At 42.4% G+C, this 27,351-nt stretch overlaps 1 protein-coding gene across 4 annotated transcripts in view; it reads right to left on the minus strand.

The window, feature by feature from the left end:
* The window catches only part of TRAPPC13 (trafficking protein particle complex 13), a 109,126-nt gene that overhangs the window by 48,234 nt on the left and 33,541 nt on the right, over positions 1-27,351 (minus strand). For all 4 annotated transcript variants that reach the window (XM_033930158.1, XM_033930148.1, XM_033930139.1 and 1 more), the window contains exons 2-5: positions 26,822-26,890; positions 23,810-23,909; positions 12,901-12,985; positions 6,444-6,571 (exon numbers count right to left, since the gene is read on the minus strand). In XM_033930158.1, coding sequence (XP_033786049.1) covers positions 6,444-6,571; positions 12,901-12,985; positions 23,810-23,909; positions 26,822-26,890 — 382 coding nt within the window. The remainder of the gene's footprint in view (positions 1-6,443; positions 6,572-12,900; positions 12,986-23,809; positions 23,910-26,821; positions 26,891-27,351) is intronic.

The following is a 27,351-nucleotide window of genomic DNA, read 5'->3' on the forward strand; positions in this document are numbered from 1 at the left end:
CAATGGACAAACAATTGATTAATTCTAAACCGCCACCCTATCTGGTGTACAGTGGACTGAATGTTCCTCATTCTTAGGTCTTCATCTGCTACTCTTAAAACTGGAAAACAACATTAAAATCAATGAGCCAATTACGACTATAAAATTACTCTGGTATGGGTTGGATAAAAATTAACAACTGAAACCATTTATGTTCTTTGTACTAAACTTGTTTCTATCTGAACTCCTTAATATGACATTGTTCCTGAAGAGACACCGAGACAGTCTCAAATGAAAATGTATCAACATAAAGACTGCAAGATGTCCACACTCTACAGAGTCTGCTGTGCCCTTTGGCAGACTTGCATTAAATTACTGAAAATGTTCACTGAAACCAAGAAAATTAATTTGCTTAGAAAAAGAAAGAATTAGAAGAGATCCATTATCAATGCATAGTATTTTTCTTGAGAGCAGATGTCTTTAGATGGCAGGCAACATCTTATTTCGACTTCTGCCATTCAAAATTTGGTTGTGCTCCCACAGTGACTGAGGTACATCTAAAAATCTGTTGATTATCTTAGGCCAGGGGTGTCCAATGTCGGTCCTCGAGGGCCGCAATCCAGTCGGGTTTTCAGGATTTCCCCAATGAATATGCATTGAAAGCAGTGCATGCAAATAGATCTCATGCATATTCATTGGGGAAATCCTGAAAACCCGCCTGGATTGCGGCCCTCGAGGACCGACATTGGACACCCCTGTCTTAGGCTATCTATTGTCTTGAAAACCTGTGCACCTTTGGGATCTTACAATGGATGTGAACACCCCCCCAACTCCTGATTTCCCATTTCATATATATCACACCGAAAGGTTTCTGACTTTAAAAACAAACCTGTAATAACAGACAAAGGGAATCTCAGTAAACACATTTCTCTTTTACTAAAGCTGCAGCAAAAAATGGCCTTAGCGTGTCACTTACTCGGGTCTTTCCTGCATGCCAAGGCCACTTTTGCTGTGGCCATAAAATGGCTGATTTCCCTTTTTCTGAATTAATGGCCATGCTATTTTTTAATAGTGTGTGGCCATTAAAAAAAGAAAAACTTACTGTGTGAGCCCTACCATTGGTAGTTGCCTCAAGCATTGATTAGCGCTTTAAAGCCCCTTCTTCTAAACACTCCTCCTTCCAAGAAAATAAAAAAATGTTTTTTAGCACACACTATGCACAACAAATTGCAAAATTTACCACACATCCTGCAGTAAGCCTTTTTAATGTGCAGTAAAGCACATGCTAGCATTACCGCAGTTTAGTTAAAGATATTCAACACCCATATAATCCATGAGAAAAACTACCCCCTAAGAGTAATAACTGATCGCACCACTTTTAGCAGCAATAACTGCAACCAAACGCTTGCTATAATTTAATCTCAGTCTTTTCACATTGCCATTGAGGAATCTCAGCTCACTCTTCTTTGCAGAAGAACTTTAATTCAGGTTTTCATGCACAAATTGCTAGTTTCAGGTCCTGCACAGTATCTCTTATGGATTCAAGTCAGAACTTTCATTCATATGTAGACTTGCTTTGTGTTTTGAATCAGTCTTGCTCTTTAACACAACTACACTTAGGCTTCAGGACCCAGACAGATGACCAGACATCCTCCTTTAGAATTTTCTGGTACTGTGCAGAGTTCATGATTCCTTCGATAAAAGAAGATTATGTACTTACCCTGGTAAGCTCTTTTCCAATAGATAGGTGAGACATTCTAGACAGTAGGGCTATTTCCCTTTAGCCACCTGCTGCAGAAGGAATCCACTCCAGGTTTTTCACTCTGCCTCTGTAACACTTCACTGGACTCTCTAGCTCCACCTTCAGTTAGTACCCAAAAACATAGAGCCATCCAATACATGTTAAGTAGAGGCACCTGTAGCAACAGGCTCAAACAGTAACTAAACAGTACCATTAACCGCCAATATAGGCTTCAAAAGAGCTCAGAAACTATTCCCCAATAAAGGAAACATATATGCAAATTCTTCCCAGCTCCTAAGGGCTGGTAGGCATCCAAGAATCAGCTTGGAGAAGCATAAAACAGACTGATTACTGTAAGCAGGCACAGTAAAGATAGGGAATGTCTTACCTATCTAATGGAAAAGAGCTTACCAGGGTAAGTATATAATCTTCTTTTCCAGTGCAATAGGTGAGACATTCCAGACAGTAGGAACGTTCAAAAGCAGTCCCCCAAAAAGCTAGGGCAGACTTGCTGTGCTGACCCGTAAGACCAAGGACCCAAAGGAGGATTCCTGTCCTGCCGCCACGTCCACTTGGCAAACATGTGATGAGAAGACCATGCAAATCTCCTCAGGGGAGACAACTCTAGCTACAGACTACAAAGAAGCCACACTTCTAGTAGAATGCACCTTCACGGAAACAGGATACTGTTTCCCTGCAAGAATGTAAGCTGACAAAATGGTCCTATGGATCCATCTGGAAATTGTTGCCTTGGAAGCGGGAGCGCCACTGAATGAGGCAACACAAACAAATGGTCAGAGAAATGAAACTCATTGGTGACCTCCAAATAACGCAAAAGAACTCTGCGCACCTCCAGTTTCTTCAACAGGTGGTCCTATGACTTGAAACCTGTCAATTGAAAGGCAAGTAAACACACTTCCTGATTGACATGGAAAGTCGAAACTGCCTTCGGCAAAAAGGAATGAACTGTTTGAAGGGAAACCCTTCTCTCCGAAATATGGAAGATAGGGTCCCTGCAAGACAAAACCTGCAGTTCCAACACACGACGTGCTGATTTAATGGCGACCAGAAAAATGGTCTTGAGCGTCAAGTCCAAGAGGGTAGCATTTCAAAGGAGCTTAAAATGAGCTTTGGTAAGGCCAAACAAGACCAAGTTAAGGTACCAGGAAAAGGTGCTTTACCGGCAATTGGACACAAAGAGCCCCTTTCAAGAATCTAGGGACATCAGGGTGAGACGCCAAGGAAGACAGACGCTACCAGGATCCACACGGTGGATTAAATGATTCACTGGTATAAAATTATAATGGTGGTCCTGCATATCTGCTAACACTAAACCACCAACACTGGAGAGAAAGGTGTATTTTGTCACCTGTGCCACAAAAAACATCCATCCTGGACTTATCCAAAAGTTGCGGACACTCCTGTGTCAGAAAATACCAGCATGACATAGTCAGAGCACCCTTTGGAGAGTCAAACAGCTCTAAGACCAGAAAGCACATATCAGAGTGCCAGGAGAAGGTAGTAGACTGCCAGCACACACAACAAAGCCAGAAGAAAGAAGTGGACAGAGCCAGCTGAGTGACCCAAGGACCGCCTGTAAAGAATCAGAAAGAAGGTCTGGCCCTGATCTCCGTAGAAAACTTTGCAGGCTGCAAATTTTCAAGCAGGCATAACCTCAAAATCGCCCCAAGCACTAAAATACCCCAAAAGGGAACAAAATTACATCAAATTCAAAATAATAAAATGGGGAGAGCAGAACAAGTACATCTGCAGTCATGCATGCAGAAGGTAAGAACTGAAGTTGGAGCTAGAGAGTCCAGTGAAGTGCAACAGAGGCAGAGTGAAAAATCCGGAGGGGATTCCTTCTGCAGCATGTGGCTAAAGGGAAATAACCCTACTGTCTAGAATGTCTCACCTATTGCACTAGAATAAGTTTTCTGGTTCTGAGGGAGCAAAGCATCCCCACTCCATGATACCATCACCACCATGTTTGACTGTTGAAATGATGCTCTTACTGTAGAATGCTATATCATCTGAATTTTTTGATAAATATCACCAAGTGCTCATGTTCATGAAGATACATGATAAGCACCACTGATGTATACCCACTCATACAAACAAGCCATGTTTAACAACTATACTATATTTGACAAAAGAAAAACCTACTAAGAAATAGGATTCATTGAGTTGCCCTGTATAAAACTGTGAAAAATATTGCTTATATTCCATGACAGAAATATAAAATGGATGCCAAGTGAAGGCTGTGGGGGCAAAAACAAAGCACAGGTGATCCTTGGCTAAGAGGAAGTGAAGCTAAAGCATTAGATTGAGAGGGTCTACAGTATTACAACTGTAAAGAAATGGACAGACTGGGGGGGGAGGAGTCTTACCAAGATGGCGTCTTGAAGGATTTTGTCAGAACACCGTCGTGCCTTTTTTCTTGACTTGATGGTGAAAAGGAAATCTAAGACCTGGGTTTATCCAACGGAACCTGGGCTAATTCCACAAGTATTAGGCCTGATGGATGCATTCATCGAGCGAGGTGCTGGGGTAGAACCAGATGAAAAGTCCTCGGCTGGAAGAGAAAGTGAGACGGAGCACTCTCGAGCTTTCCTTGAGGCAGTCAGCCTCTCTCTGGAGGAGCGGAGATCGCCGGAACAGCCACGCCCTCGACTTTCATCGGAGAAGAGCGAGGCAGCAATGCTGGAGGAGATTGAAGACCTCGCAGTACAGAGAGTATCCACCACCTCAGCATTGTTTTCACCACCAACTGGCACCTTGGTTTTGACCGTTGACCTACAAGAATCTGCCACAGCGATGTTGCCTTTAGGTACTGTGAATAAAGAGATAGAAACTGCCTTTTCTATTTCTCCCTTGAAGAAACCCCCAGTAGTTGACTTGGACTCAATATGGGAAGCAATTTCCATGTTACGGTCTTCCCTCGGGACTTCAATCCAAAAATAAGCTGTACAAACTTCTGGATCATCATTAGAAACTTCTAAATTACAACATAAATTGGGGAAATTAGTCTAAAGTCCTGGACCAAGAGAAAAAATTAGAAAGTATAGGAGCACAAAATCAACTCCTAATGAGAGAAAATGGTTATATTAACAACAAATTGGAGATATTGGAGAATGCAACATGGAAACAGAACCTCAGATTGATTAATTTCCTAAAGTTCCTACAGCTTCTGCTTTTGATTTGTTCAAGAGATATCTTTCTGAGGTTTTAAAGGTGCCTGAGTCTTCATATCCTCCTATCTCAAAGATTTACTATCTTCCTTTGGGAAAGAAAAAATTGAGTGAAGATCAATTTGATCCAGGAACTGAAGCTCTAAACATAACAGAAATTCTGGAAAAATCTGATTCTGAACTAGTTCAAACAGCTACCTTGTTTGTTCAATTGGCATTAGACTCTGATAGAGAATGGTTATTAAAGATGTTCTTTACAGCTAAAGATAAATTGTTTAAGACCCATAGAATTAGAATGTATCCTGATGTGTCCAGAATAACAGAAAAAGAGGAAGCAATTCCTGTTACTGCGACCCCAAGTCTTAAAACTGGGTGCATCTTTTGTTTTAAGATTTCTCTGTAAGTGTTTGGTTAAATTCCAAGGAGATAGATACATTTTTTTGAATCCTCACAGCTATCCAGATTTATTGTAAGTAAAGGGCAGATTTTGACTAGTACAACTGTTAATATCCAAGAATGAAGCTCAACTAGATAGACCAGGCCAACCTTCAGGATTCCTCATTTTCCTTTTCTTTGATTACTAACTTAATTTGATAATTCCGTTCATTTCAGGTTTTCCTCCTCCATAGATAGAGGACTAATTTATGGTCTAGGTACATAAGATGTTTTCTTAATTTTATTTGAAAATTCTCCTTTTAAATGTTTCTATTACCTAGACTATTTATTTCTGTATATGATGTATTTTTGGATCATGTTAAATTTGAAAATTTAATAAACAAACTTAAAAAAAAAAAAAGAAATGGACAGACTGGTTCTCAAACCAGTCCTCGGAGGACACGCTAAGCCAGTCAAGTTTTCAAGATACCCACAATGAATATGCACAAGATAGGTCTGCATACAATGGAGACACTGCATGGAGAAGACAATTATAATTGTTAATATTCTTCACCCCAGCACATCAACATGGGTACACAAATCTAATATCCAAATGGATATTAGATAAGCATATTTATTGTGGATATCTTGAAAACCAGCCTGGCTTAGTGTGTCCTGAGGACTGGGTTGAGAACCCCTGGACTAGAAAAATGATCCGCAAAACGTAGTCTTAATGCAATCAAAGATGCTGGTTTCCCAGTGGGGAGGAAACTCGCGCTGGAAACAGAAGTGGCTTACAGTTAGCAGCAGGCTTGCTCAGGCTGGGAAAGGAACATACCACTCAGAGAATTCTTGTAATTCTTGTGTTGGATAATAGTTGTGGAACACAACATGAAAATCCTGCTTCCACACTGCTGGCAGTCAGAAGAGCCCAGAGCAAGGTAAGGAAGGGAGAGAGAGAAGAGGCAGAGAAGTATATATGAGAGAAAGAGACACAAGGGAGTTGAGTGGGGAGGTAGGAAAATAAATATTTTAGGAAAAGTTAGTTAGTGTATTCTGAGGCTATCAAAAAATTGCTGCAAGAACTCCTGGCCTAGATAGCCATTACAAGTTTGATCTGCCATCACAAGCTCCACATGTGACTCACAAATACTCACATGTGGGTCCCTATCTCTTTCACTTCATGGTGGATCACATCGTCTATACAGCTATCAGGTTTAAGCTCAGCCACTGTTGCACTTGACGCAGAGAGATTTAAACGCTGGGAGCTGGTCTGGAGATCAGCCTTAAAAGGAGCAAAAATATTAACAATGAAAATGTTATTGAGATAAAAGCATGCAAGAGAGCAGTGTTGAAAAAACTCTATATCACTACTGATGAATACAATTCACATTAACCCTCTTCCCCCCCCCACTTTTACAAAATTGCACGTTTTTAGTGCCGGCCAGTGCACTGAATGCTCTGCACTGCTCCGATGCTCATAGGAACTCCATGACCACTGGATAAGCGTAGAGCATTCAGTGTGCCAGCCAGTGCTAATAATCTCTTGCGTGGTTCTGTAAAAAATACAAAAGGGGGGGTGGGGTCAAATTTCTACCTTTATTTCTATAGATTTTAGGAAATTAAGCAATGTCACTTGAATTGCCAATAGGAAGTTTAGCCCCTAAACCAACAAAAATTAATATACTCGGTAAAAAAAAATTATATTAAGTAAAAATGCCATAATTAAGTCTCTTCTCCACCAACAGGATTCTACTTTTTAAAACTGTTCAACATGTTGAGGCAGTGGTAAAATAATTAAATTCCACACTTGTGCAAATGCTATAAACTCATATGCGTATTCTACCCTTCCTCTGCCTTACTGCCAGTTTAAAGAGGCAAATGAAGAAAACACAAATTAAATCAGAGCACTCTAACTCATGATGTATCAAGCGTGACAAACTATGATTGTGCAAAGACTCAAACCCAGGGCAGGGCACATTTTACCACATGAAGTGGAAGAAAATATTAAAGAATAAATCTCAGTAGTACCATTACAATATGGAAAAATGAACTGTTTACTTTGTTAAAGTATGAATATCTGGATGTTAAGAATTGTGGCCCTGGCTGTTGGAGAAAATTCCGGGCCATTTGGGCTCCTGTTTGGGATAGCTTGTCCCATGCAGCCTGAAGTGCCCTTTTGAATTTTTGACACTGGAGTGCTTGGGAGGGTGGGAGGGGGGAGAAAGGGGTGCAAATGGGGCAGGGTGGATATTGATCTGTTTCTGTTGGGTTTTTTCAGTCTCCGCAAAGAAACCATGCGGTAGACTCTCTTATCCTATGTTCTGTTTCAGGTTATATCATTTTCAGAATGTTGTATCTTTTATCTTGCATATAAATTTCCAATAAAGAAAAAAAAAATCTCAGTAGTAACTGTACAGATTAAGTAAATATGTGGCATATTTTCCTTAGAATCTCTTTGTAATACAGATGCATAACCTAAGCTGTGTGTCTATTTCAGCACCTTCTCCTTTATCTATTTTACTTTCTTGTCATCACTATTAGTAGAGAGCCATCCTCAGAGGCCGGTGCTGTCACCCTCAAGTTCAGTTCAGAAAGCAGTTGTGACAAACAGGGTGAAAATGAGTGAATGCAAGTTGTTACCAAAACAGACATGGGTAGCAAGTCTACAAATTCACCTTCACAAAAAACAACAAAAAAACAACACACACACACACACTGCTGGCATTATAATTCAAAGCAAAATACAAACAGCAACAGAACGATTTCCATTAGATTAGATGATTCATTGGTATAAAATGATAAATTAACACAATTCGGGACAGATGTAATAAACTGTGCTTTTAGTATAGCAGTTTATTTTGGGGTTTCCCACACTCTTATTCCCAGTGTGGTCAGGGTTTTAATGTTGAAAAATCTAAAAAGCAAAACCATTCTGCTAAAAAGGCAGCATATAAGCTTATAAATTGAAAGCAGACCTACATAATTGCATGCAGCCCTGCTCAGAGCGCAGGTCAAGATCTTAAGTAGGAGCAGCAAATTTGTCTGAGGTGAAGTGCCCAGTAGGTACCTGCACCCAAGGCTACCTATCTATGGCACCCAGGACAGGGAGGTCATCTATACTGCTAGATACCTCATCTGGACCAATAATTTATCTAGTCTGGGAATCTTCTTTCACTACAATCAGAGATGCACTGGAATGCCTTCACAGCTCTGTGTATGAGTAATAGCACAAAATAGATAAGCAGTAGTAGTAATCTGATTCTGTTTTCTAGGGCAAAGGCTGATGAGCTCTCCAACTTTTCACCCACCTGCTTGGACCTAACTCCTGTCTCCTTGACCCCATCCAATGCAACCCTAAAGATTCATGATACTTTTTTCCTTTAAAACCTGCTTATCCAATGCAAATGCAAGAAGGTCTGTTCAACTATCACTCTCTAAGCAAACATGCTCTGACTTTCAACTTAATTCAAGGTAGCATTCTTCAAAGAAGAACAACCAAGACGATAAAGGGGATGGAACTCTTCTCATATGAAGAAAGGCTAAAGAGATAGGGCTCTTCAGCTTGGAAAAGAGATGGCTGAGGGGAAATATGATTGAAGTCTGCAAAATCCTGAGTGGTATAGAGCAGGTACAAGTAAACCAATTTTTTACTCCATCAAAAATTACAAAGACTAGGGAACACTCAAGTTACAGGGAAATACATTTAAAACCAATAGGAGGAAATATTTTGTCACTCAGGAGAATAGTTAAGCACTGGATTAGTTGCCAGAGGAAGCCATAACAGTGGTTAACATAGTTGATTTAAAAAAAAATGGTTTGATAAGTTCCTGGAATTAAAGTCCATAGTCCGCTATTGAGGCAGACATAGGGGAAGCGACTGCTTGTCCTAGGATCGGTAGCATGGAAAGTGCTACTATTTGGGTTTTTGCCAGGTACTTGCGACCTGGGTTGGCCACTGTGGAAAGAGGATACTGGGCTAGATGGACTATAGGTCTGATCCAGTGTGGCTATTCTTATGCTTGTTTTTAGAAGGGGAAACCTCTATTCTAGCTCAAACATGTCACTCTTTTTCCTATCTTTACAAGGAAAGGGAGACAAGATAGGGAAGGAGACTTGCATGCGTCTTTCCTCTATATATTTACTGCTGGACCTCCTGCATCATTCTCAAATTATGCTGCTCAGATTCATTATCACTGTAGATCAATTGTTCTCAGCCTTTCTTCAGTCGAGACACACTTGACAGACAATGTTCATGAATGTGATACACTGAACACTAAAATTCACAGCTAACAAAGCATGTCTACATATTTCATTTTTTAAATAAGTTTTAGTAAGAATTTGCCATGCAACATAACAAATATACTGTATATTCAAATTCTAGTGTCACCTCAGTAACAGCAACACAAAATCCTTCCACTGCCAGATACTATAAAACAACATAAAAATTTGCAAATGTACTACTCAAACTATATAGAAAATACAATCTATGGACAGCAGACCTACAACATGTTCAGTTGGGTTGGAGACAGCTAGTTGGGGAAGTAGAAACGGACACCAGTTAAGGGGATTTCAAGAACCTGACTAAAGATTGATGGTTTTCCCAGCTTGTAGGCACTGATGGTTGTAAAGGAAACACAGGCTTATTGTCTACACCAATTTTTTGGGGACACACTTCCCACCTCTTGGAGAAACACCAGTGTGTCCCGGCCCACTGGTTGAGAACCAATGCCATACTTAATCATCCACTCTATGTTCTCATTTATCACCCTCCATCAGCCACTATTGCATCATTAGACAAAGTTTGTTCTATGGTATCTGAAGTTTAATCTACTTATAATGTGCTTATTCATGCCAATTGCCCTTCTAGAGCCCTCTGAAGTTTATTGATAACTGCAGGCCCATCTAAGCCTGTCCTCATGCACACAGTAAGTCATACTTTAGACCTGATTTTTTTCCTTTCCTTCTGTCTCTTCAATCTTGGCAGATGTCAGTGGTCTTCCCTCAGTCTTGGTCTGACCACTCACTCGTTCGTTTCAGTACAGTCTGTCAAGAGGGCCCAAACTCTGTTCCCTTGGAAGAGAAAAAGTTCACTTTTCACAATTAAAATATTGATTTAAATATTCTGCTATATTTTTCCCCCTTTACCAACATGTCTCTGGAAGGCCAAGCCAACTGCTAGAACATTATACTGATTAAAGCTCTAAATCTTGCAGATCCGATTAAAAAGTGTTTACTCAGTCCACACGCACCAAGCCTAGTTTCATTCCAGTCTCTTACTACTTAAGAGTCAATTGCCCCACATTGAGAACAATGGCAGAAAGTACATTGTTAGGGACCTCTTGCTTTGCAAGAAATGCATTTGCTAGTATCAACTTGCAGTTTACTCAGTGAAAAAGGCATAATTTTCTGCACTATACACTTTCATAACAATTATCCTAAAAAAAACCAAAACCTTTTAGCATCATTTCTAAAGTTTCCAGTGTCCTCTTATCAATTTATATCCCTCTAACTGCAATCAATTTGCAGACTTCTTCATTACTAAGATTCTATCCATTAGGGAACAGCTGCCTACCTCAACCCTGTTACCTGTAAAAAATGTTGCTTTTAAGCAATATTTTGAGAGGTTGCTTGGATTATGTATTGTGGCCACTTACGCCTGGCATTCTTTCAGATTTCCTTCCACTATAACCCTTGCCTTACGAGAAGCATAGAGGGATATGGGTGACTAAAATTACGCCAGGTGTACACCTGGCTGGGCCTCCGCGTGTGCGGATCGCTGGACTTGATGGACCGAAGGTCTGATCTGGAGATGGCAGTTCTTATGTTCTTATATAATGACATCACCTTCTTTGTTGCTTGCCTTGCTTCCTTTGAAAGTTATTTAAGGAACCTCAGCTTAGTTTAACTATTTATTCAGTCAATACTAAAATCACAGCGGCTGCAAAAGGTTCTCTCTCTTCTAACTGTAAAGAGAATGAGAGTTCGTCCACTGGTTAAAAAAAAAAAAAATAAATCCAATCTTTCCAATCAGGCTTCAGAACAAGACATAGAACAGAGTCTTCCCTCATACTTAAGGTTAGCAAAAATTAGACTAAATGCAGGTGCCTGTAAAGATACAGTTAAGGTCCTTCTAGATCTAACTTGGCCTTTTATGTGACAGACCATTAATAGTTGTTATTATACCAAACAACAGAACTGAGCAAGTTGATTCCAATCTCTTAGTCATCAGGTATTTCCAGGTTGAGTAAACTAGTCTAATCATGGTTCTTACAGTCTGCTAAATCCAGTAATAGATCATATAAGTGTTTTCTAAATATTACTAGAGCACACATTATAAGTTCTATAATTAGATAAAGTTTAAAAACCATAAACCATTGATCAAATAACCATCCAAGAAGTTTTTAAGACTGGTAGCTTACAGAGTTGTGCTATAGCCCCCATTCTATTTAATCTATTCCTTTCTCCCCTTTTTACACATCCAGAGATAATGAAGGGAATAGATTTAGTAGATAAAGACAGGTTGTTCACCCTCTCCAGGTAGAGAGAACGAGAGGGCACTCTCTAAAGTTCAAAAGGGGATAGATTCCGTACAAACGTAAGGAAATTCTTCACCCAGAGAGTGGTAGAAATCTGGAATGCTCTTCCGGAGGCTGTTATAGGGGAAAACACCCTCCAGAGATTCAAGACAGTTAGACAAGTTCCTGCTCAACCAGAATGTACGCAGGTAAGGCTAGACTCAGTTAAGGCACTGGTCTTTGACCTAAGGGCCGCTGCAGGAGCAGATTGCTGGGCACGATGGACCACTGGTCTGACCCAGCAGTAGTAATTCTTATGTATTTACTGACCAGCAAGGGACCTCTATCTTCAGTTATGGACTCTCTAGACTTTTGCCTTGATTCTATAACTGCCTAGCTCACAAAATATCAGCTAAAATTAAATCCAGATAAATCACAAGGCATTTACTTTCTCCAGGGAAACAAACACTCAGTCTATCCTGGCCTCTATGATTCAGTATATCCTTTTGGCTCTCATTGATTCAGTAAACCTCTTGGAAATGCAGTCAGACTCCTGTCTTACCTTTGACAGTGAATCTTTTCCTTGGTTGATTCTTCCTTTTATAATATGAGAACAATTTGGGCCATTCACGTCAATACTAGACACCAAATACCTCCAATAACTCATATACTGTACACTCTAAATCCTTGACCATCTTGATTGAAACAACCTCACTTAAGACTGCAAATTGTAAAGAATACCTTTCTATCCTTTGAGCAACACTGGCTGCCAATTTCTTTCATGATTCGGTTCAAAATCTTGATTTTAATACCTCCATCAAACACACAGGTTCACTATCCCATCTATCCTCATTTTTGACACTGCAAAAAACGTCCTATTCGCTCTCTGCAACTTTTTCATTTACCATTCCATTCCAAATCAGCATCTGGTTTGAGATCACTCACCTTTAATTTTTTACCTCTCTCAGTACTGAAGTGCCATCAAATGCCATTAAGAAATTAACCTGGTCTTCTCACTTTGTATGGATATCCCCTAAACACATAAGTCAGCTGCAATTTCATTTCAGTAAAAATGATCTGAAATACCAAGGCTCACCTTGACCAGTATGTCCTTTACCAAGTGGGGACTGTCGTTGTGCACACTGATGTAACTGGAAAAGGTCTCACCCAGAAAAATGTTTCTGTTCCAAAAAAAATAGAAAAACAAAAGCAAGTTCATTTTAAAGTTAGAATCTAATACATTATAACAACTGGAGTGGAGGAATAGCCTAACAGTCTCATAGCACAGTAGGCCGAGAACCTGCGGAATCTCTGCTGTGGCTCTTTGTGATCTGGAGCAAGTCACTTAACCTTACATTGCCCCAGGAACAAAACTTATATTATGAGCCCACTATGAACAGAGAAAATACCTGTATATAATAAATGTAAACTGTACCACAGAAAGGTGGTATATCAAATCCATGACCCTTTACCTCAAAGCTGTGTCTACTGGCACCATTGCTCACAAGTGTCAGAGTACAGGCAGTCCCCTGAGTTACAGATGCCCGACTTAAATACAACTTGTACTTAAGAAAGCGGTTGTGGCTTCATTTGATTTCACTAAGCAGTATTTACAGTAGCATAGATGCCTACACTTCTCCTGTAGCAGACTCAGGAATGATGCATGGCCACATTAAGAACAGTGTGTGGTTGTGCATGCTGTACCTTAGAGGGAACATTGGTAGAGACAGTTGGCCATTTTGTCAGCTGGTAGCAGAGGTAAGCAGCAAGAATCTTAAAACCTGGGGACTGCCTGTATACAAATTCAATCCCTGTGTATGCAATATGTGAAAAGATTTATTCTTATGTTATATCTATATAACCCAACACCAACTCCTCAGACATCTAAAGGTGAAATTATATTGCACTGGTGGCAAAAGAATGCTTCTTAGGACAAGAATTCCAAGATTTGCAATTATGTTCCACTGATAATTAAAAACACACAAGACACTAGTCTGTTTCTAATTAGAACGTGTAGATGCTGACAAAGTAATTTCAGAAATTTGCAAACCTTCCAAAATGCTTAAAAGGAAAGCTTAAAGCATTGTAATAAATGAACTTTCTTCTTTTTTTTTTTGTTTAAAATGTGTTCATCCGAGCCCACTTCGTATTGGATTTGCCAGAGGCTTTTGGCCATTTGACTGGGGGAAACCGGGCTCTCTGTAGGAAGATGAGCTTACTGGCCAGGAAATTTATTCTTCAGTGCTGGATGGTCCTGGACCCTCTGGCATTTTGGCATTGGCGGAACCAATTGCATCAGTTGGCCACCTGGGAGGCAAGAGATGCGGGAGGGTCTCGGAAGCGGAAGATGATGTTCTTGAATATATGGGACCAACAAAAAATTGTAGGAACACTTGTGATATATATAATGTGTATTAATAATCAAAGGAAAAAAGACCTCAAAATACCCCTTATATGTGATCAATACAGCCACAATATTTTCGGGGTGGGTATCATCACTGGTCAAAAACCTTTGAAATTTGTTTTATATTTTTTATAATTACAACTTTTTTTATATGTTTTAATAATTTATTTTTATTTAAGAAAAGTTCTTCTCAATTATTTTCTCCTTAATTTGAAAATTTTTCTTTTCTTTTACTTTCTTTCCTTTTACTTATTGAAATGAGCATAAATATAACCAGCATCTTTTGAAAAAGTATTCACATCATTTTTTGTATTGTGATATAGAATACTAGAAAAGCACTTATCTTGTGAACCCGACGGAGGCCCAGCCCGTTTCGCACCAGTGGGCTTCTTCAAGGATAATGATAAGATTTATAATAGTGCCAGTGACATGTTCATTTTTTGCTCATAATTTCTGCTCAACAATGTCCATTTCTTCCTCCTGAGGCATGGCCTCAGCTCCCTGGTCTAGAGCTAAATTATCCACTTCCACAGGTTCTAGGCTGATCAGTTGCACTGGAGAGAGGACCTTTTCCCTTCCTTGTCCTCACTGTATTGATCACATATAAGGGGTATTTTGAGGTCTTTTTTCCTTTGATTATTAATACACATTATATATATCACAAGTGTTCCTACAATTTTTTGTTGGTTTCAAATTTATTTGGTCACTTAAATTGAATTTTCCATTATATATTTTTCAATTCACCTTGAATATATGGGAGCCATATCTGCAGTCCTTGCATCCAAAGGGACGCAGTGAGGTTTTAAGATGGGTGTCCTAATCTGGGCGCTCAGTTTGTAGGGATGAGAGAGCAATGGTGAGCACTGGTGGGGCGGGGTGGAGAGTACCATGGGGGGGATGGGGGAAGACTTGGGGAAGGGGGGGGTGTTATGAAAGGTTCCAGCTCTTAGTCATGGGTATGTTCTTTGGGAATAGGTGGAGGAAGGGGGTGGTGTGGCTTCTTTAGGGCTCATAAGTCCAGGGCCTCGGAGTACCTTTCCGTCACCTCTGGCCTCGCTTGCCCTGAGTAGATTAGGAGGGGGGGAGGTGGTTTGTTGCTGTTACTCTTTTTCTGTACCTACTTGAATTACTGTTGTATATGATGCATCATTTTTTGTATTATACACCATTTGTGTGCCTTAGCATTGCTTTTGCTGTTGTTTGCATCAATAAAAATTGTTTGAACCTAAAATGTGTTCATCTGTTGGTAAGATATAGTTTATTTTTATATATTTATTTAAAAAATTTATTTTCCTATTACAGCACTAAAACAAATTCAGCAGCTAATTATCTAAATCTTCAGTTCAACAAAGTTTTTGGTTTGCTTAAATGGCCAACCCCCTCTTTTACTAAGGCACACTAGCCGATTTAGTGCGCACTAAATGCTAACGCATCAATACAATATAATGGACGCTTTAGGGTTAGCGTTTAGCACGCACTAAAACGGCTAGCACACCTTAGTAAAAGGACCCCTAAATGTTTGGGGCACTTGGTTCATGGTCTTTCTTCGCATGCTGCAAACCACGTACTTAGGCCACCACTGTGCTTATCAATTATTGTACCACAGAAATTCACAGCTCAGGAACTCTATACACTTTTGAGGCCATCACTTTTCTATGAAGTTTACGATATGAAAAAGGAAGTAGACATTATCAAGTGAATTATCAATTGTAACAATTATGAAGGATATTTAAACTGACATACTACTACTAGCAGAAGCAAATTCCATAGCTACATTTTCACCTACTCTATATAACATTTGAATCAGCTATTTAAGATTACATATGTTTCACTAAAACATTTCTGACATAAATGTGGTAATTATATGAATTATTCCATACTATACAAAATATTTACCAACCCATGAAGAAGACTGGAAGCATATTAATATGTTAAGGGAGGGGCAAAATATTAAATAGGTCAATTCAATCTTGGAAGTCTATGCCTCCATTTGGCAAACTGCAGCTGAATATCAGGTTATACTAAATATTTGCCATAAAAGGAGATGTCTAATACAGTATTTGGTTTGTTTTGAAACACTTAAGTTACTCAGAAATACTCAAAGTGTGTAGGAGCTGATGTCAGCCTCAGCCTCTACTAGCTATTATCGGGTTCCTGTCTGCCTCTTCTCCTGGAGCTGAAGACCATGGGAGAGCAGCAAGCAGTGTGAGTGGTGAAAAGTGGTGTAAATATGGGGGAAAAAAGGGAAACTAGAGGCATTTCCTGTGGAAGAGAAGAGGCAAAAAGGGTGGGCATTGTGGATTGGGGTATCTTGGGAGGGGGGGAGGGAATAGCAGGGTAGTAACTAGAAGGAATTTTCCCTGATCAGATGATCTCCGCTTTTTCCTCCATAACCAACTAAAGCACAGTTACTTACCGTAACAGGTGTTATCCAGGGACAGCAGTCAGATATTCTCTACATCCACGGAGCCCTGTCATCCACGGAGCCCACGTCATCCACAGAGCCCCATTGCAGACAGCTTTTCAAGCAAATGATTGAAGATCTGAAGTTTGCTAGTGCTGCACTGCGCATGCGTGTGCCTTCCCGCTCAGCTAGAGGGCGCGTCTCCTCAATGTGGTCTTCAGTTCAGATAGCTAGCAAAGAAGCCAACCCGGGGAGGTGGGAGGGTTTTGAGAATATCTGCCTGCTGTCCCTGGACACACCTGTTACGGTAAGTAACTGTGCTTTATCCCAGGACAAGCAGGCAGTATATTCTCTACATGTGGGTGACCTCCAAGCTAATTAGGAAGGGACGGTGAGAGAGTTGGCAATTTAGGAGAACAGATTACGCAAAACCGACTGGCTGAACCAGTCGTCACGCCTGGAAAAAGTATCCAGACTGTAGTGAGAGGTGAATGTATGAACCAAGGACCAAGTGGCGGCCTTGCAGATCTCCTCAATAGGCGTGGACCTGAGGAAAGCGACAGACGCCGCCATCACTCTGACTTTATGCCCTGTGACCCGACCCGGCAGCAGAAGACCAGCCTGAGCATAGCAGAAGGACATACAAGCAGCCAACCAGTTGGACAAGGTGCGCTTGGAAACAGGACGGCCCAACAATTAGGATCAAAAGATAGGAAGAGTTGAGGAGCCGTCCGATGAGGCTGGGTGCATTGGAGGTAAAAAGCCAACGCCCTCTTACAGTCAAGAGTGTGAAGCGCCATTTCACCAGGGTGAGAATGGGATTTCGGAAAAAACACCGGAAGAACAATGGACTGGTTGAGGTGGAAATCTGAAACCACCTTGAGCAAGAACTTTGGATGAGTACGAAGGACCACCTTGTCATGATGAAAAAACAGTAAAAGGCGGGTCCGCAACCAAAGCTTGCAGCTCACTGACTCTGCGAGCAGATGTGAGAGCAACTAGGAACACCACCTTCCAAGAGAGGTACTTCAGATGAGCCTTATCAATGGGTTCAAATGGAGGTTTCATCAATTGAGCCAGAACCACATTAAGATCCCAAACCACGGGGGGAGGCTTGAGTGGAGGATGAACATTAAAAAGGCCCTTCATGAATCGAGAAACCACCGGATGGACGGAGAGCGATTGCCCATCAATCAGTTGATGAAAGCCAGCAAGCGCACTAAGGTGGACTTGAATAGAAGTCGATTTGAGGCTAGACCGAGACAAGTAGAACAAATAATCCAGCACGGAGGACAAGGAGACAGACAGCGGCTCCACGCGATGCAAAGCACACTACACAGCAAATCTAGACCACTTCTGGGAGTAGCATTGTCTAGTAGAACTTTTACGAGAGGCCTCAAGAACATCCCACACAGACGGAGAAAAAACAAAGGAGGGAGTCAGGTGGAAAGGAACAAAGCTGTTAAGCGTAGAGAATGCAGATTGGGATGCAGCAGCGAACCCCGACTGAGACAGCAGAGAAGGAAACACAGGCAGAAGCAGAGGCTCCCTGACACTGAGTTGGGGGAGAAGGGAGAACCATGGCTGCCGAGGCCACCGAGGAGCTATTAAAATCATGGTGGCGTGAGCCGACTTGAGCTGCACGAGAGTCCTCAGAATCAGAGGAAAAGGAGGGAATGCATAGAGGAACCGGCCCGTCCAATCCAGAAGGAAAGCATCCGCCTCGAGACGAACCGGGGAGAGAGGCAATTTGTGGTTATGGGGTGAGGCAAAAAGATCTATCTGCGGCGTCCCCACAGAGCAAACACCTGACGAAGAATCGAGGAATGGAGCAACCATTCGTGCGGCTGGAGAAGACGACTCAATCTGTCCGCCAGGCAGTTTTGCTTGCCTTGGATGTAGACCGCTCGAAGGAAGATGTTGTGGCGTATCGCCCACTCCCAGAGCTGAAGAGCCTCCCGGCAAAGAGACAGGGAACCCGTACCCCCCCTGTTTGTTTACATAATACATAGCCACCTGGTTGTCCATGCGCACCAGGACTACTTGATCTTGAAGCAAATGCTGAAAGGCGACCAGGGCATTATAAATGGCCCGAAGCTCCAGCAGGTAGATGTGGCAGCGACAGTCGGTTCTCGACCAAAGACCCTGGGTCCGGAGGCCATCATGGTGAGCCCCCCAGGGATACGTGGAGGTGTCTGTTGTTAGGACCTTCTGCGGCAGGGGCGTGATAAAGAGAAAACCTCTGTAAAGATTGGAAGAGAGCGTCCACCAACGGAGCGAACGCCTCAAGGAGGGAGTCACCGCAATGCGCTGAAAGGCGGGATCCCGGTCCTGTCTCCACTGGGATGCCAGGGTCCACTGAGGTACTCGGAGGTGAAGTCTGGCAAAAAGAGTCACATGAACAGTGGAGGCCATGTGTCCCAACAGGATCATTATCTGCTCGGCAGAGGCCATGGACAGAAGGGAGACCTGCCAACACAGGTGGATGAGGGCGGCCTGCTGAAGTTGAGGCAGAAATGAGCAGAGGCGAACCATGTCCAGCACCGCCCCAATGAACTGCAGAGACTGAGAGGGGCACAACTGGGACTTGGGAAAGTTGATCTCGAAATCCAGATGCTGAAGGAACATAATAGTCTGATGGGTTGCTGAAATAACCTCCCGCCGTGAAGATGCTTTGATGAGCCAGTCGTCGAGGTACGGGAACACCTGAAGACCCCGTGACCGCAGGGCCACCGCCACCACCACAAGGCACTTTGTGAAGACTCGTGGGGACGAAACAAACCCGAACGGAGGACCCAATACTGTAGGTGAAGGTCTCCCACCTGAAAGCGAAGGAACCTGCGAGAGGCCGGGTGAATCGTGATGTGAGTGTAGGCTTCCTTCAGGTCCAGGGAGCATAACAGGTCCCCCTCGTCCTTCAGGGGATACAACGTGGGAAGAGAGAGCATAGGGAATTTCTCCTTGACCAGGAACTTGTTCAGCACTTGGAGGTCCAGGATAGGGCGCACGTCCCCGGTCTTTTTGGGGACCAGAAAGTACCGGGAGTAGAATCCGATGCCCCGCTGACACAAAGGGACCTCCTCCACCGCCTGGAGGTGAAGGAAGGCATGAGCCTCCTGGAGAAGAAGGGGGAGTTGAGCTCTGTTCGAAGGACATTCTCTTGGGGGTAGGCCCGCTGGCGGCATCCGGAAGTGCAGGGAATACCCCTCTCTGATGACGGAGAGGACCCAATTATACATAGTTATCATTTCCCAGTGGTGAGAAAAGTCACTGAGGCGGCCCCCTATAGGCAGAGGAGAAGGCTCGAGGATGGAGGGGGTCGGTCTTCCCCAGCCCAGACAGTCAAAAGGACGGCGCAGGCTTAGCCGTCGCAGGGGTCTGAGGCTTTTGAGGGGCCCTTTGCTGCTGCTAATGCCGAGGAAGCAGCCTGAAAAAAGCCAGCGTCAATTTCTGGGGATAGCGCCAGGGAGGCAACTTTTACGACTTAGGAGGAGCGGGCTTTGCCTTGGGTCGGACCAAGGAGGCAAAGGAGCGCTCATGCTCGGAGAGGCATTTGGTGGCTGCCTTGAAGGAGTCAAAGAGTTTGTTGCCCAAGCATGGGAGATTCGCCAGCCAGTCCTGCAGATTTGGGTCCATGTCAACTATGTGGAGCCAAGCTAGGCGGCGCATGGCTACCTCAAAGGTGGAGACCCTGGAGGAGAGTTCAAAGGCATCATATGTTGTCTGAAACATATAAAGCCGAATCTGCGACAGCGTATCCAGGAGCCGGCGAAATTCCATCCGGCGATGGACAGGCAAATCATCCTGAAAGGAGGGCATGGATTTGATGCACTGTTTGAGATAGGATGTGAAAGTAAAATTGTAGTTCAGAACCCTGTTCGCCATCATCAAATTTTGGAACAGGCGTCTGACAAACTTAACCATAGTCCGGCTTTCCTGGCCCGGCGGGACAGCCGCGTAGACCCTGGAAGGATTAAACTTCTATAGGGAAGACTCCACCACCAGGGACTGGTGGGAGAGTTGAGCCTTCTCAAACCCCTTACAGGGGACCATCCGGTACCTGGATTCCATTTTGGACAGAATAGCTGGGATAGCATAAGGAGTCTCCAAATTCTGGAAGAAAGTCTGCTGCAAAACCAGATACAAAGGGAGGTGAAAGGAATTCCTTCGGTGGATAAGGAAGCTCCATCTCCTCCAAATATTCCCGGGTGTACCTGGAAACAGACTGGAGGTCCAATTGCAGCGCCTTGCCCATGTCCATCACAAACCTTGTGAAGGAGGACGGCTTGCTCACAGAAGGCCCCTCAAGGGGGGAAGCCAAGCGAGACTTCGGTGCAGCAGAAAACGAGGGGGAAGCCTCCCTCGAATACTGCGCCGGTACATCAGTGTCAACAAGTATGGACGTCAAGGAAGCTCCACTAAAAGAACGAGGGGAAGTCGATGACGGCTTGCACTTAGAGAGCCGGGAAGGCGAGGACCCCAGGGTCCGAGGGACGGAGATCCGGGGAGCCCGCCTAGGCGAGCCCCAGGAAGAAAAGACCTGCCAACATGGGAAGGAGGCGGGAGTCCTTGACCTCGGGGCCCCTCGGTCCGGGGACCGAGACGGCACAGGAGAGCGGAGAAGACTAAGGTCAGACAGCACGAGGTTTGACGGCTAGATGGACCCTGTAGTGCGAGGGCCTGGTGACCTACCCCGCTTCGGGGAAGAATCCCTGAGCCGCTTCACAGACCTCTGCCTCGAGGAAGAAGTACGTCTCGACCGGTGCTTCGCACAAGGCCGGGCGGCGGGAGAAGTCTGCCTCGAGGGAACAGGCGAGGAATCACTCGAGGACAAGCGTCGAGACCGACACACCTTGCCTCGAGAGCCCTCGGCATGACACTCAGGCTGGTCTGCAATGAGCGAGGTCGAGGCAAGCTGAGCTAAAGCAGAGGAGATCTGCGAGGTTCAGATAGCCTTAAGCATATCCTCGAACATCAGCACCGAGACTAAAGGATTCGGACATACTGGTGCAGCCGTGCACTCCAACGAGGGCGAACTCGATGTAGAGTATTCCCTTAATATGGAGGCACTCTTGGGAGGAGGTCTCGTCAATGCCGGCAGGACTATACTCACTGCCTGGGCGGCCAGAGACTCCGAGGATGGCTTCTATGGTAGCTGAGCTGAACCTGAAGGAGGAAGAAGAGACTTACCCGAGGCCGAGGTCTTCGAAGTCGAGGGAGACCTGCTCGGGACCAAGGTCGTCGAGACCGAGGCAGAGGTCGAGACAAGGGTCGAGGTGTTAACAGCTTCCATGGTGAAGAGGTCCAGAATCTTGGCCCAACGCCAACAAAGAGCCTGAGGCTGAAAGGTGACACAATGAGGGCAAGTCCATAGGGTGATCGACACCCAGGTAAAGGATACACCAACAGTGCGGGTCTATGATGGAAATTACCCAACCGCACTGCGTGCACTTCTTGAACCCGGTAAGAGGCCGGGACATATGGTAGGAAGGAGGGCCGCGGCCACGCGAGGCCTAAACCGGGATCCCCCAGTCGCTGATCGAAGAAGAAAATACTGAAAAATAATAATTTTTTTTTTTTTTTTAGAAGACAATAAAACAATAAAGACACAGAGCACAGCAACCTCCAACTAGAAAAACAAGAAAAGAAGCCACGGTGCAAGAAAGGCACTTAGGATCGCAGAGAAGAGAGACAGGGCTTTCTGGCTCCGTGGAAAACTAAGAACTGAAGACCACGTTGAGGAGACGTGCCCTCTAGTTGAACAGGAAGGCACACGCATGCGCGGTGCAGCACTAGCAAACTTGAGATCTTCAATCAAGTTTGCTTGAAAAACTGTCCGCGATGGGGCTCCGTGGATAACGTCACCCACATGTAGAGAATATGCTGCCTGCTTGTCCTGGGATAATAAGAGTCCTCAAAGGGTCCCATTATCACAAGCAAAGCCCTTTATCCCAAAAAGATATTCTTGATCTACAGAACATAAAATAAAACCTGTGCTCTGCTCATCTAAAAATATATTTTTTTTTTACAATTTAGCTAACATACAGGCTACCATTATTCTCTTAGATGAGAAAACATTATCCTGACAAGCTAATAGAAAAAAAGATTTGGTGCAAATTCAGAGTTACGAGTTAAAAATATTATGTTTTACCATGCTTTGTTAACTATGTTTTGTCATCCCTGTCAGGCAATATTTGCCATGCTATCTCCTAACATACTTAGGGTTTACCAAACATCTGGATTTCCACAAACATGTCCTCCTTTTCGAGAACATGGCCAGGGGTCCGGATGGCTTTTCAACACCTGCACTTGAAAAGGTTCCTTGAAATACAGTTACATTGGGCAAGAGGGCATCCGCACATGCCATGTGATGATAGCGCAGATGCGCGTGACGTTACCACATCGCATGCGCAGATGCCCTCCTGCCTGATGAAAGCAGGCAGTTGGGGCGGGGCTAGGGTGGGATTGGGGGTGGGGGCGGGACTTGGCAGAACTGGGGGGCGGGTCTACGGGTTCAGATTTTACTAAAGTAATATCTGGTAACCCTAACCATACTATGTCTGAGAGTGTGGCACAGGGGTTGGCACCCTGAAGTTGTGGGTTCAGACATGTGCTGCTACTTGTGACCTTGGACAAGGTACTTGGTCCCCCCAATACCCCAGGTATATTAGATAGATTGTGATCCCACCAGGACAGACGGGGAAAAATGCTTGAATACTTTAATTAATTCATGTAAACTGTTCTGAGATCCTCTGGGAGAATGAAGAAAATTGAATAAATAGTTACTGTTATGGTTATTATTACTTTCTTGTATTTTCTTGAAAAATCAATAAAATTTCAAGGGGGAAAAAAATATTTTTTCCCCTAGCACTAGAACATCCAGGTAGATTCTAAGTGGGGTTAATCAAAAGAAATGAAGGAGCATTTGGGGATTTTCTTCATTGTTCATAAGTTAAGGGATGGCAAAGTCCGGGATTTACACCATCAGATTTACATGTAAATGGAGGTTTTAATTTGAAACTAGGAAGCAATGTTGGTTTCAGATTTGATGGCCCAAGAAAAGATGTAATTTAATAGACCACCAGGGTATAACTGCGAGATTAAACGTACAGGGTTAGAAACTCAAAATTTTGAAAATCCAACACCAGGACCCACATGACAGCAAATCCTCTCAGTTTCTGCACACCTCTTTCTTACCCAAAATTCTGTGGTAAAGTCAGCATTTCTCCTAGCATTAACATTTCTGCTCCTTTGACAGTAGATGGGTCATCTTTCATGAGATGATTAAGAAGATCTCCTATAAGAACATAAAACTAATTTAACACTTGCATAATTTTCTGGCTCAATTTTTTCCTGCCTCCTTTAGGTTAACTAGACTCTACTGGTCTACAGTACTTTTGACTTCAACCACTGAGGGTTTTGTCTTCTCCCATCTCAGCTTGGTCAGTGGAGTATTAGCCGATAGTCACTGGTCACAAACCACAATTCTGTCCAAAGACCAACTAATGTGATCCCTAAGGGGGAAATTCTATAAGCGGAACCTAAAGTTAGATGCCCAACTTACCCCCTCTTTTACAAATGCATAGCGTGGGTTTTAGCGCCAGCAGTGGCAGTAACTGCTCATAGAATTCCTGTGAGTGTTGGAGCAGAGTTACTGCCGCTAAAACCTGCGCTGTGCGTTTGTAAAAGTGAGAGGTTAATTAGTTAATTAGCTTCAATAATGAGCTTTAACAAGCTAATAAAATTTAATTGGGAGATAGGCGCCTATCTTTTGTAGGCATCAATTACGAGTTCAGAATCTGGCCCTAAGTGCTTCCACTAGCAACGCTTGAGATTCCTCCCTTCACTACTAGGGGCTGGCCAGGACTAGCCAAGGAAAAAGAATCAGATCTTTTGCATATGTCCCTGAGCCAGCACCATCATGTTTAATTTAAGAGGATACTTTTGCTTCTTAGTAAACAGTACAGTGGATTTTTCTGAGTGATTACTTTTTTAAAAACACAACGTATATTGGATTGGCTCTTCTACCATTTGATAACATATTCAATGTGTTTGTTTCTTCAGAAAGAAAATCAAACTGTAAAAAGGTTTTCATTTATCATTTCTTTTCAGTTATGATGTTACTTTATTTACCTAAAACAACTGCAAAACTACAACTATTAGTTATAACTACCTGAGATTACATTATGATAACCTGAAAAAAATCCCCAAGTACCACCTGGATTAGCAGAATATAAGTCACCACTGCTATGAAGTGTTTTCTTTTTTTCATTTTTTTTAAGGCTTTCAGTGAACCAACAGCATCAATACAGCATAGCAAACCAACCATTAGAGGCTCTAATGACAGAAGCTGATTTGGATTTAGTGGCAGTCACAGAGATATGGTTCACAGAGAACCATAACTAAGATATAGTTATGAACAAAAAACAAGGAAATTAACATAACATAAAATTGTATTTGTATACTGCAATACACCATGAAGCTTAATGCGGTTAACAGGAATTAAGTAAAAGACCATACATGAGAGGTCAGAATACAAGTACAAATATCTTAGGATCATGACAAGGTCAGAGTCAAATATAAATTATGGTATGGTAATATGAGAAGAACTCAAGTAGATGAACAGCTTTCGAAAACCAGTGCAGATAGATATGGAGACCCAAAAGAAGGTGGCGAGAGAGGTGAGGGGGGGGACAGGTAGTAAGAGTTGAATGAGTCTTGTGCCTATAAGAGCTTTTTTCATCATCTTGAGGAGTGGATAGCAACAATAGCTCTGTGGAGTGTTTTGGCCAAAACCCGAACTGATACTCATTTAGGATACAGTATTTCTCAAGAAAACTCTGTAGTTGAATAAGGGCTACCTTTTCAAGGACCTTCGCTAAAAAGTTCAAGGAGGAAATCGGCTAATAATGCTCTACCTTCAACTCATTGTTTCAATATAGGACACACTACAGCTTTTTTCAATTTTATAGGTACTTCCCCTTCAGTCAACAAGAGACTATAGAAATGAGAGAAGGCATGATCATCTCCTTCATAATAGACAGAACTTCTATATGGATCTAATGAACATGTTGCTTTTTTCAATTTCAGTTGTCTTTCTGACGTGCTTTCAAATTCTGTCCTCAGAGTATCATGTCAAACAATGGGCACTAATAGCTCACACTCAGAAAATTCAAATGATAATTTCAAAAAGTCTTGACTGGCGAAAACATTAGCATTGTTTTTTGATGGACTACCTGTAAGCTTTTTCATTATCTTAAATAATTCCTTAGAGGAATTAATTTCCTTCCCTATCTTTTGAACATAATACAATTTTTGTCTTAAGCGTTGCAATTTTATAAGTCAAAGAATTCTGATAAATCTGTCATCAAAGAATTCTGATAAATCTCTAATGCATCTTGACAAGGATGCTTTCTCCATTTATGTTCTTTCTGAATAAAGGGTAGTGGTAATTGGAGTTTGCTTTGAGAAAAAGAATGTTGTTAGTGGAGTACCGCAGGACCAGCTCTTCTTAACATCTTTGTGAGTTATATTGCAGAATGATTGTCTGATAAAGTTTGTCTTTTTGTAGATGATACCAAACTCTGTAATAGGATGGACACCCTATAGGGTACAGATAACATGAGGAGGGATCTGGAGAAGCTTGAAGAATGGTCTAGTAATTGGCAACAAATATTTAATGCTAAAAAATACTGGGTCAGATGCAAAAATCCATGACCCAACAATGAAAACTAAGGCAGTTCAACTGCAGGTTCAGAAACATCGATGTATGAGCTTCAGAAAGTCTACTTCTTGGAAAGAAAACCAGAGGGCAGTCTCATTACTTGTCAATTAGCCCTCATATATCCAGAGATCTGGTAACCCCATTCCACCCCTCATCTATGATCCCATCAACAAAAATAAAGGAATTTTTGGCTTATGGCCACCCCAACAAAATTTAATCAGCAATCTGTGCAAAACCTATAAAAATCCTTCTTTAACAATCTTAAGGGGTTCATTTGCAAAACATATAACCATTTCAGAAACTATCATCTGAACAGGTGTATCCTTCCATGGAGCATAATAGGTAAATGTGTCCAGTTTGTCAAATTATGAGCAGTAGACTCCAACCGATGAGAAACAGGCTAGACACCTTCATAGACAACTGTATCCCTAGTTGACCGTTGAAATTGCACTCCAGTAATTTCTGGATAAGTACATCATCCTTACCTGGTAAATCTTTGTCTTCACATGTTACTGGAATATTGGTGAATAAGGTTGGTTTCGTCAATCTCATCACTGAAAAAAAACAAAATAAAACAATTATACTATACTGTATTAACCATTTCAAATACACCTACAAAAAAGCAGTAAATACAAAATACTTGTGCACAGAAATGAAACAAAATATCTCTTTCAATTGCATAAGAGAAGAAGTATACGAGCAGAACTCATACTTAGCAGTTCTCAACATAATAACCAGGATAAACAACAAAAAACCCACTGGAAATGTTGCATCTTCCTTTCAGGCAAAGAAATGCCACAAAGAAACCACAATTTAAAAAATGTATGATAAGCTAACCCCAAAGTCAAAAACAAAGGAAATCCACCAAAAAAGTCTATAGATAAAAGGAGAAACAAAAACCAAAAACAAGAGAAACTGTGGAAATGATGATCTTGATGTAATAGTTTATTTGGAATTTTCACAAATAAAAGCGATGCGGACAGATAATGAATCCATGTAACATACAGGGTCCATA

Source organism: Geotrypetes seraphini, chromosome 1 (genome assembly GCF_902459505.1).
Source record: "Geotrypetes seraphini chromosome 1, aGeoSer1.1, whole genome shotgun sequence".
Lineage (NCBI taxonomy): Eukaryota > Metazoa > Chordata > Amphibia > Gymnophiona > Dermophiidae > Geotrypetes > Geotrypetes seraphini.